Source organism: Erithacus rubecula, assembly GCF_903797595.1.
Source record: "Erithacus rubecula genome assembly, chromosome: 1".
NCBI lineage: Eukaryota > Metazoa > Chordata > Aves > Passeriformes > Muscicapidae > Erithacus > Erithacus rubecula.
In genome coordinates, this window is record NC_136658.1 from 1,126,142 (window position 1) to 1,137,858 (window position 11,717).

The window sequence follows — 11,717 nt, forward strand, 5'->3', positions numbered from 1 at the left end:
CATTATTTAACAGGTAGCACAACTCCCTGAGAGGTGGGAGTCCTCACTCCACTGAAGGTGCACATGGATTCTCCAGTGCCAAACTCCAGTGATGAGGCTCTGCTGAGATGCTCTGAACACACAGACACATACACAGAGAAAAGAGCAGTCTTTGTCTTTGGCTAAACCTTCTAATTTATAGGAAATGGCTGGAGGACAGAAACAGAACAAAAAAAAAAAATGTTGCCAACCTCTGAGATGTATCATTTACTTAGAAAAACAAAACTGGTATACAGAACATGGTGTCTTTTAAGAAAGTTAATCTTCACTGCTCATAACAATACCCAATTTTTGGTAACCACTGTATTACCACCTTGGAGTATAAAAGGGACTTGGTACAAGTTCATGTGTCCTTTATTAGTCTTTTTAATTCACTGCAGTCTCAGAGAAGCCTTCAGGTGTGTCCAATGCTGCCTTGATGTAACAGGGGCTAGTGCAGTGAATTTCCAAATGATGCCACTCATTTTTAAATAATCATGTTTCCTACGACATGATTCAATCATAGTTTTCTTTATGGAAAAAAAGAAAAAAGAAATTGCATTGTTACCTACTTTATGTAATTAACAGTAAATTCTGCTTTGAATTCCAATATTCCCACGTTTTCTGAATCAGACCACTCGTGTCTTTATTGGAGCTTCCACCACCTCCATCTTCTCGGCAGGGCTTGTTAGCAAGCTCACTTTGGCCAGAGCACCTGGGACTCCCCCTCCCCTGCCCCAGGAGCAATACCTGCAGCAGCAGCTCGTGCTGTGTGCCACAGGCAGGTGGAGCAGGGACAGTCTCACCACAATCCTGGCCCAGCACCTCGGAATTCCTGCAGGAACCAAACCCTGGGTGCTCGCGGCTCTTCCAGAGGGTGAAAATGCAGATCCACACAGCTCTTGCAGGGTGTTTTACTGTACAGTCAGGTGCCAAAGGTGAGTATTTCTTCACAGCACAAGCAGAGCTCTTTTCTTTCAACTTTAATGTGTAGGACAATGCCTCCTTTGCAAGCAAACCTCCGATTTCCTGTGCTGCACCACGGCGTCGTGACAGCAGCGCGCCTGTGGCTTTCCCTTCTTGCTTAAAGGAGAAAAAGGGTGGATCCCAGAGAAGAGCAGTGCAAATCCCAGGGTGTCAGACTAACACTGGCCACTGACAGCCTCTGTGTTGAAGGAAATCTGTGTGGGGCTCATCTGCTGCAGCTGAGGCATCCTGGCCTCCAGGGGCTTTTCGCTGGCCGACTGCATGGTCTGGTTCCTCTTCCGCAGCATCTGTCCGATCCCCATCATGGGGAACCTGCCCCTGCTTTTCACACAGTTTGGGCTGCCCAGGGGGTTGCTGGGGACCAGCTGGGTAGGGGACACTGCCTCCTCCTTTGCTGGATACGCTTTCTCTTCGTAGGTGAAGGAGACCTGGGTGGGGTGGACGGGGGACGTGCTCCCCGGGGTAAACAGCGGGGACAGTGTCCTTTCACTGGAGCTTTTGTAAGGGAAATTCATTGGGGAGCCTAAAATCCTGTACTGGTGAGAGGGGGAGACCTGGTCTATTTGGTCCTCTCTGTCGACTGACTCGAAGGAGTGCACAATATTCAGGATGAGAGGGGAGTCCTTGGGCCGGCCGCCGATCCGCGACGGCTCTGGCTGCGGGGACTCCTGCCTCTTGAGGAGCCGGGGGGTCCTGGGGGGGGGCTGCTGCACCTCCAGGTATTCCAGGGAGCTGGAGGTGACACAGCCCATCTTGGGGGCCAGGGGCTCGTGGAAAGGGCTCACGCCACCGCCGGAGTCTGCAAAGCAATGGGAGAAGGAAGCAGAGGAGAACAGCGCAGCTCAAACACAGGACCTGAGAAATGCACCAGCTGCAAGGGGTCTGGGACACACCCAGAGCTCAATTCTCTAATAATAACACCATTGTTCCATGGGGAATTTATCTGCCTTTTTCCTCACGGGCAGGAAAGGTGCTGAAACTGAGACAGGGACTTGTAAAGAAAAACCACATTTGTCTTCAGCTGTTTGCATTAATTATATCCTCTAATGAGAAATCTCACATTTCCCCTTTCTTAGCACAACTTTGTCTGGCTCTTGCTGGGCCCGTACTCACTGCCACACCTAGAGACACAGGGGAGCACAGTGAGTCAATCCCTGATGGCTCTCCTTGCATTTTGGAACAAAATCTGTTCCTGCTTTCACACATGCAAATATGGAGTAGCAGCACCGGCCAGATTCAGCCTGCTACAGTTGGAACAGATTTGCTGCATCGACTTCAGCAAGAACCTTCCTCCAGCAAGGGCCAAAAATAAATGGAACAATCCTTGCAGAATTTGGCCCAGTCAAACAAAACAGCTCGTGCAGAAGATCTGCTCAGTTCCTATAGAACACTGGCACTGCCTTATGCCAAGCTAAGCACAAGCAGGCACGTTTTGCTGCCTTGATGGAAAGCTGTCCAAGGAACCTGACTGCCAGGTCCCCCTAATTGAATTAACTGGTAGCTATTCCATCAGTTCCCTCACTCTCAAATCATCTAAAAAGCATCCAAAATAATTGAGCTCTGCCAGCACTCAGCCACAAATCTCATGTGTATTTCTTGTGGAAGGATGCTCTTGTCAGGGGTTGAGACCTTGAATGGATGAACAGGATGAAATTTCACACTTGTCTGGTAAAAAAAGAAGTCCAATCCGACCAGTTTCTTTCTAAAACTGGCCAACATTATTCAAGATGTGTCAAAACATAGTCTCCAAAAGCAGAGAAATGTTTAAGCTGAGATCTGCATTTTCAGGTTTCAGAACAAAAAAGCAAGGAGAAACACAGAGAGGGAAAAAATGAACTGGATTTTCTTCCCCCGGTGCCTTCCTCCCAAAAGGAACAGCAAATCTGAGCAAAATGGGCATTTTAGACTTTTTTTTTTTACATTTTTTCACAGGAACTATGTCCCATTCCTGACCAGCTCTCTGGACTCCTGCCACCTTGCAGCAGAGGTTCCTGTGCTGCCACACAGACACTATTTGGACAATCTCTTCCACGTTGAGCACAAGAAATGATAAATTATCAAGTCATGACAATGAGCATGAAAGCATCACAAGCCACCACTCTGAATAAGCCCCTGACAGCACAGTAAGCATTTTCCATCACTGTGCTTCCCCACACCTGTCTGCAGTGACCTCCCCTCCTTTGGCTCCCTATTTAAGTGGGATAATCACCCTCCTGCTCCTCAGTGTCTCCCATGCAGGTGTGTGCTGCCCACACCTCATTTTGCTGACTCCTTTCTTCCTCCACTCCTTTTGCCAGCAGTTCTCACCCACTGCCCTTTGTGATTAAAGCTCTGCTCTCCTCTGGCTGTCACACCTTGTCCTCTCCCTGTTCATGATTCTCCCCCTCCTTTGGCTGATGGGCAGTTGCTGAGGTTGGCAGTGCCTCTTTCCCATTGCTCCAGCACCAACTCCTCCCAGGGCTCCTGGAGGTCAGGGATTCTCCCTGCTGCTCCCTAGCCCCTGTCAGGAAAACCCAGTGGCTGTTAGGAAGAGGCTTGGCTACCAGCTCTGGTTCCTCAGTGATCCAGGGTGGGTGGTGATGCTTTCAAAACACCAGAGCAAGGATGGTTTGTGTGTGAGGGATGTGTGAACAGGGGAAGGAACTGCCCTTTTTGAAGCACTGCAGGAATTCTGTCCAGCACAGACAGTGAGGACTCCTGCCTGCTGAGCACACCATGGTTCCCTCAGGGCAGTTCATTCCAGACATGCTGGAGTTATCCAGGCAGGGAATGCAAGCCTGGACTCTGCTCACAAACAGCCAGCAGGACAGGCTCAGGAACAGCACAGCACACAGCCACACACAGACCCACCAGGGGTCTTTCTCCACTGACCTTTCTCCAGACCCCCAGCCTTGGTGACTTTCCGGTCCTTCAGCAGAGCCTTGGTGTTCTGGATCTGTGAGATAAGACAGGAAGAAGGCTGTCTATATGAAACTGGACTTTTCTCAGTTTTCTTTGGGAGCTGACGGTGAAGAATCTCCCCTTTCTTTTCTTGCTCTTTGAGTTTTTTGTCCTTTAGGTTGTAAAACAAACAAGAACAATTTGGTTTACTCAAGGGAAGTTTCAGTGGCCCCCAGACTTACAAGGTGGATTAAGCACTATGAATTTACAAGGAACTTATTCTGACTGCTCAGAGAAACTCAATCCTCTGATCAGTTTGCCATGATTTCATGGCTCCCATCTGCTCTGGCATTCAGGCACTGTGAAAGCTGGTTTTGGAAAACTAAAGGAAAGCTTTTCTCTTGAAGAAAGCAGATTAAGGTTTGTGCTCCTCCACACCTGAAATGCCCTACTTAAGAACCAAAAAAAGTCCTTGATTTCTCTTTACTCCACTCCCTCTGAGATTTAAAATGGTGAGCTGCAAAGTTTTAAAGAAGTCTAAAGCCTCTGAGTCATTTATCTTCTGTCCAGACAAGATCTGGAGGAATGCAGCCCTTGCTTTTACAGCATCTCTGCAACTGCACAAGACATAGAGAGGGAGAAAATCATTGAGCCCTAACTCCTGGCCAAGATGGGGAAGGTGGGATTGCAAGAATAAGATAGGTTTGATCACCAGTGAAGATAGAAGAAAAACAGAACCTGGGAGCAGGATTCTGAAGAGGAAGCCAGTTTTCAAACACTATTTTACAGTGAAAATTCACTGCATCTTCTTTCAGTCACTGGATTCAGCAAACTGCTCAAAAGCCTTTACCTGCCACTGATTTCTAGGGGAGCCCAAAGCCTTATTTCACATTAAAAAACATGTTTTGGTGGTTTGGGGTTGTTTTTGTGGTCATAGTTCTCATCTAAGCAACATGTTTTGCTGCATCTGATTAAAAGGTCACTGCAAATACAAGTCTTTTTTAAAAAGTGAAGCAAAGTTCCTTCCCCCAGTTATGTGCCTGTGTTTTGTCTGGTAATTATGCACTGTCACTCTTGATTTTCTTTTGCAAGCTCGCTGATGTGGAGTCCATGAAAACCCTCAAAGTAAAGCACATAAAAATGTGAGAGAGGAAAAGAGAGATGCAGAAGACAACTTGGATTCTCCTGGGCCACTAAACAGCTCTGGAAGCAAGATAGACATGGAAGAGGCAAAAATCTGGACTGATGATGAACACTGCCAGCTCAGATGGAGCCAGGCTCCCTGCACAGATGGTGTCTGGGCACTGCTGGCCTCTGCAACCTTTCAGGAGTTACAGGGTTGGAAAGAAGACCTGCAGTGACTCACAAAGCAATGTTTTTAGTGTTAACACCATTAGGTGGGTGTCTTGGGAGAAGAACCTGTGAGCTCCTCACCTCAGCCTCCCTTCAAGCACCTGGCTTTTGCCCCCATCCATCCCTTATCCCCTCCAATTCCTTTCCCCCTGGATAGCTGCAGCTGGCTGACCCTCCCACAGGCACAAAGGAGCTCCTCAGGGATCTGAACACCTCTGTCCACCCCCAGAGGTGCTGTCCATGCCATGCTGGCACAAGCAGTGTGGGTCAGGCACTGCCTGGGTGGGTACAGCCCCTCCTGGTGAGCCTGAAGTGCCAACAGCAGCAAGAACAGCAGCAGCAATGCTACCACTAATATTGCTGTGGGAATATCACCCTGCCACAGCAGCCAGGGGAAGGTGTACAGCTAATTCTGAGCCCACCACACTGGTTTTCCTCCCATGCTTCTGAAACTCTGCTGTCGAGGGAGTCTTCAGCAGAGCTCAGGCTCTCCCCAGGATCTTTTTATAAAGGTGCTTGTGAGGATGAGACCAAGTGGTGACTATAATAAGCCCATAGGAGCCAATCCAGATTGCCAGGAGCTGCCTGCTATTTTGGATAGGTGAGGAAGGATCTGTGTGCTGCTTGCTGCAGCCCCTGCCTGGGTGCAGGACGTTCCAGGGCTGCAGTATTTTTAGCCTGATGCTGCACGAGCCAAGCTGCAGCTCCTCACCTGCCAAGTGCTCCTGCCTTTGCCCTCTCCCTGCTGGTACATTCTCTCAGCTACAGCAACACACAATTAAAGCAGCCTGGCACAGGAAATCCACACATCCGGTGCTGGCAATTAATTACTTCACGCTGGATGAACACTGCAAATTGCCTTACAAGTATTTCTAAAGCTGCTAAGGTTGCTCCTTAATGACCGTGGCTGGGAGAGGCTCAGGACCAAAGTCCTGAACTGCCAAGGTGCCAGGCACTCATATTTGAAAAGGGAAGGAAGATTTCATCCAGGGGAGTTACAGAAATCCCCTCTGCACTGCAGAGTGCTCGGCTGTGTCCCTCTGTCCCTTCATGCAGGAGCTGTACCGGCATGTTGTACTTGAATAGGTTGGGAATTACATCATCCTCTGCTATTTCCTGTCCTGACCTTGACCCTCAAACCTACTCTTGGTCCCAGCAATGGATTTCAAAGGCAGATAAAGGGTATTTGCCTTGGCCGTGTCTGGCCTGGTGATAGGACAAGGACACCAGTTTTTAAAAATTGCAAATTCCACATCTGAGCCCACTAGCTCCCCTGGATTCGCTCATCCTGAGACCCCTTCCACAAATAAAGAGATGGAGAGAGCCAGGGGCTCCTGCCTGCCTCCCTGTCCCTGCACAGCACTGCAGTGACACCAGCCTGGACACCCCACAGCATGTGGAGAAGAGGGGCAGGACACGACCACTGCCCTTGTGCCCCTCCCTGCCCCTCCTGGCAGCCCCTCCTGAAGCCAAATCTTTATTTCCCATGGCTGGAAAGAGTGGGGAGGAATTCCAGGTCTGCTGCAGCCAGAGCTGACCATCTTCCCTCTCTTATTCCCATGGCAACCTGCAGCTCTGCTCGGCTGCACATCCTGCCTAGGGACCAGTGGCTGCTCTGGAAATGGTGGGGAGGCATCAGGGGATTCATCTCCAGCTCATGAACCTTCCTGAGCCCACAAAACCCCTTCCCTGGGTCCCAGTGGCACCCACTGAGCTGGGCACTGCCAGGGCTGTGCTCCACCCATTTTAGGAGAGATGTCTGCCTTGGCTACAAACAGCAGGGTGTGCATTCATTCACCCCTATGTGCTGCTTCTCCTGTCCTGCTGCAGTAAAACTAACATAATCCCCTTGTGTAAGTGCAGCTAAAGTGACAGGAAACCGTAGAACCAGAGAATGGGTTGAACAGGAGCTCAGAGCCCATCTCCATCCCCTGCTGTGGGCAGGGACACCCTCCCCCAGCCCAACCTGGCCTGCACCTCCAGCCTCTCTGCCCATGCAGCAGGAGAACAGGCTGTTACAACATTATTACTATTATTATTATTATTATTGTTGTTGTTGTTGTTGTTGTTGTTGTTGTTGTTGTTGTTGTGGTTGTTGCAGTGTCTGCACAGCAAGTGCATCCTGATAAGTATTCCAAGAAGGACATGACCCCTCATCCTCTGAATAGCTACCCCAGGACTAACTGAGTGCAGGAGAGGCTTTGGAGGGAGCTGCTGTCCCTAAGCAAGCCCACAAACCAGGCTGGGCCACATGTGGGACTGCAGCTTTGCCCAGGGAAGGGAGCTGGCTGCTCAGCCCCCCTGCACAGGAGCACAGGCTGTGAGCTGCTCCCTGGAAATGCAGAACCCCAGAGAGCAGTGGCTCTGTCACTGCTCAGGGAGTGACACCAGCAGCTGGTCCAACAGAACCAAGATGCTCCATGCAGGATCTGAAGTGTTCAACTCCCAGAACCTGCCCCTGTTTCCTGCAACAGCTTGAGTAGGTTGTGAGAGCTTTGTGAAGGATCACATTCATTGAGTCTATCCACTGCTGATCCGTTTCAAGTAACATAGTTTTGATTTATTCAAGAAAAAAATACTTTGCCCTGATATTTCCATCTGGCTTGCAGTTCAGCTTGTCTTGCAAGCAGCCCTTACAATAAACAACACCAGCCACGACACAAATCTGCCCCTGCAATTAGATCATCAACCCAGGGCTGAGGAGCAGCTTTGGGAACAGGCAGACTCCTCAAGAATGCTGCTCTTTGTGTTGGCAGGGAGGACTTGCACAGCTCATATTACTCCTGTAATTTCAGTGCTTGGCAAGGAATCAGCCAGGGAAGAAAAATCCAGCCATGATTTAATACAAAATACCTTCTCTGCTTGCAGGCAAGAAGGCTGGAGACCGACAGAGCAAAAAGTTAAATCTTTTGTGTGCCCAAGGGAATTCCTTCATGATGCAGAAGGCTGATCCCACATCACTTCTGCTAAGGAGCAGAGAAAATTGACTTTGAAAAGTGCTGTGCTAATACAGCTCCTGGCAGCCAAGCCAGGCTTGGCCCAGGACACCAGGAGAGTCACCCTGGCTGCCACTCTGTCCTACAGCACCAAGAGCCTCAAGAAAACTCAGTTTTCCTTTTTACAGCACCAGCAATTTGCACCCCAGAATGAAGCTATGGAGCTCCTGTGTTTGCATTGTTTTGCCAGAGATTTATAGACATTTAATTTCTTTAAAAACCACCTTTCTACTTCCTCTCTAAGGGGTTACTATTTGTTTCTTTGGAAAGAAATGAAGGGAGTTATTTGTCCTTGCACAGGCAAGACCACAGGTCCTTCTTTTCTCCACAGGTCCCAAACCCATCACTTTAATCACAATCACCAAGGATGCTCAAATTCAACTTGCTTTCAAAGCACTTCAACAAGCTTTGGTGAGCTTTACCTCATAGGAGTCTTTATTTGCCTTGTATTTTTCTATCTGGTACAGCTGGTTCTTGTGGCAAATACTGTCCTGGCCTTCAGCCTTCTGTGGAGAGAAAAGCACAGGAGAGCAAAACATGTAAGATAATTAGAGAAAACTAACGTTTAATTACTGCTTAACATTCTGTACCCACTCTTGGCATTCAGCAGGGGAGCATCACCTTACAGAGATGATGGATTTGGTCCATTACAATTTAAATATCATTGGTGGCATCATCACTAATGTGAAAAGGACTGAGGGAAGGAAAATAACTAAGAAGATGTTGTCAAACTGGAAGGCCCAAGGCTCAGGGAGATTATATCTGGTGGAACTTTCAGCTGAGAGTTTTCACTTAAAAGCTAAATAAGTTTAAGAGCTCTTAGGCTTCTTCTTGATGTCCTAACTCAATAAATGTGCAGCAGTGCTCACCCTGAGGCTGGCCAGGTAGCGCTGCAGCTTCTTGTTGAGCAGGAAATAGATGGCCAGAGTGTGGCTGGCCCTGTTGGACAGCACGGTGTTGATGACATCGCTGTTCTTGTAGCCCAGCTTCTCAGTCATGTGCAGCAGCACGCTCTGGCTCAGGTCCTCCAGGTGAATCCTGCACAGGGAGAGCCACAGCAGCGTTTTTGGGCTGTTCTCTCCGGGACAGAGCACCCAGAGGAAGCCCCAGGGGCTCAGTAACTTGGGGGGGGTTAGTTCCCTTCTGCCAGGCAGGGAAAGGACAGATATCTGGGAGCACAGGAGCTGCAGGAAGCTGAATGAGCAGGACTCTGTCCACTGTGCCCATCCCTGGTGGGAAATGGCACCCTGATGCCCAGGCCACTTGTGACCCTACACCTGACCACTGAAAATCACCAAGATGAGCTGGTTTTGAAGGAAAAGAGGCTAAAATCCAGCCCAGATCTGGCTCTCTGAAAAGCCCCTTTTCCTGTAATCAGCAGCAGTGTTCTGAGTTCACCCCTTTACCTGATGCACACTATCCATGCACTAATTAGCCAGGGAATTAATTCCCTGCTGGAGAAAGGGGATGTACAGGATTATTCCTGCAGCTCAGAATGGCAATGCTGCTCTTACCCCCCTGTCACAAGTACAAGCCATGTGCATGTCTCTCTCTTCTATAAAGCCTGGAACAGTCTCAGCCAAGGCTGAGGGAAAAGCAGTACAGAGGTCTTGTGGAAATGCCAAAGCACTGGCTCAGTCTGAGTCAAAACCAGATTTTTCCAAAGAACTCTGCTCCTATTTAGACCTCCAAATGGGCTGGCCAGCTTCCCAGATGTACCCATCCATCCCCAGAGAAATGCTGGGTTCCAGTTGTTTCTAGAGGATATTCCTCACTCCTAGTACCAAGTCCAATATCAGAGGGATCTTATTTTGCAAGATTCCCCCTTCCAAGGGATCCCTCCCCACCTTTCCCACTCCTGTCCCAGCTGTGACAGGCAGGACTCAGACAAGATGCCAAACACAGTCTGGAAATCTCAAATAACTCATTCCCTTTGTTCCCTGTGCCTGTGAACACTGGTTCTGCCCCTAAGGAATGCTTGGGGTTGGGTCTTTTTTCCACAAGTTCAAAAGCAAGACTTATCTTGGCCACTGCACGTTGAGACATCTGGGCAGCAAAAGAAATTCAAGCAATTTTGACTCGAAGTGCTCAGCAAAATGGGAAATTTTTGCTTGCCTTCGGGGAATCTCTTTAACAAAAGCAAGCCTGCAAAAAGCCTGGGGAAATATTCTCCTGAAAATGCAGCTTCTGCTGTTCTCCCACCTTATCTCCATGCTCTGCCCTTCCTACCATGCTCCTGTCTTGGCAACAATGGGTGTTATCCCCAGAGCAGTGGAAGGGCACTGCAAGAACATAACACAATTCCTTCTGTGTCAATTAAGAGAGGAATTGATTATTTGCAAATTCAGCAGTGGCTTTTTCACACACTATTTCACCACACCTTATCTGTGTCTGCACACCAAGGAAAAACTGGAGGAGTTCCATGGAAGCTATAGTGGTACTTTCAGAGACAAGCCCAAAAGGAGCCAGGACATGTCCTTAAATATTTAAAACTTTGCAGATTATTCTCCCTATAAAGCTCCAGTATGACAGGTAGGTCAAGCCTGGGATATCAAACAATGAAACAAAAGTAATATTATTTTTAATCCACCCATCCATCCATCCATCCATCCATCCATCCATCCATCCATCCATCCATCCATCCATCCATCCATCCATCCTCAGGTCAGGGAATGGCACAATCACAAGTTCTCCATGATGCAGCACCCCAAAGTGCTGCCCCTGGAAGGGAAATGTCTGCTGCTAAATTGGGGCACCTGCACCCCCTGTCAAGGCACCACATCTGGTTCCTGGCAATTGAAGGAGGGGAAGTTATGATCTTCCCTCAGGGACTCTCCTCTTAGCCAAGTCAGGACAGAAATTCTGCAGCACTGTTGAGTTTTAAGCACCAAAATCAGGTTTTAAGGTGGTGTCTGTGCCTCAGTGCTGCCTGGCCTTTGAGCCAGGGAATCCTGCAGGTGCTGGGAGGTGTATGAGGCACAGCTGGAGGGCTTTGATACAGGAAGGAGGTTTTATCTGATCAAATCCAGACATGTAATTCCAAGTGAGCTGCCTGAGGCTTCATTTACAGTCACTGGAGAGGAACTGGTATCTCCAGGGCACAAAGTCATTCTAAAGCAGAATCAGAGAGAAGTCTGATGAATCCCTGTGTGAAAAGTGCCCTTATTTCTCTCCACTGACAGCAACTCCACACTGTTTAAAGTCAAGCAAGGTTATTTCTAACCAAAGTGGACCATGAGTATCTTCCCTTTCTTCTTTTTCCCTGGCTGGATGTTTGACTGACTGTGAGATTTGCTCTCTGCCTGCTTTCTGTCACGTATTCAGCAGGGTGCAGGGTGCAACAACCAACCAAGCAAGACCATTAAATTCTGACCTTTCTCACCATGGTTTGCATATTCCCTTAACCCACAGAACCTCACAAACAGGCAGAGGCTCTCCTGGAGAAGGAGCTTGGCTTTGACCAACAAGGAGGAGATCAGAACT

The 11,717-nt window shown here is 48.7% G+C and overlaps 1 protein-coding gene across 2 annotated transcripts in view; it reads right to left on the bottom strand.

The window, feature by feature from the left end:
• Positions 1-222: 222 nt before the first annotated feature.
• The window catches only part of HUNK (hormonally up-regulated Neu-associated kinase), a 41,415-nt gene continuing 29,920 nt past the window's right edge, over positions 223-11,717 (bottom strand). The window contains exons 7-10 of one of the 2 annotated variants that reach the window (XM_079321432.1): positions 9,104-9,272; positions 8,657-8,740; positions 3,877-4,057; positions 223-1,804 (exon numbers count right to left, since the gene is read on the bottom strand). In XM_079321432.1, the coding sequence (XP_079177558.1) occupies positions 1,161-1,804; positions 3,877-4,057; positions 8,657-8,740; positions 9,104-9,272 (1,078 nt within the window). In that variant the 3' untranslated portion in view covers positions 223-1,160. The remainder of the gene's footprint in view (positions 1,805-3,876; positions 4,058-8,656; positions 8,741-9,103; positions 9,273-11,717) is intronic. The other variant, XM_079321433.1, reaches the window with a different exon arrangement.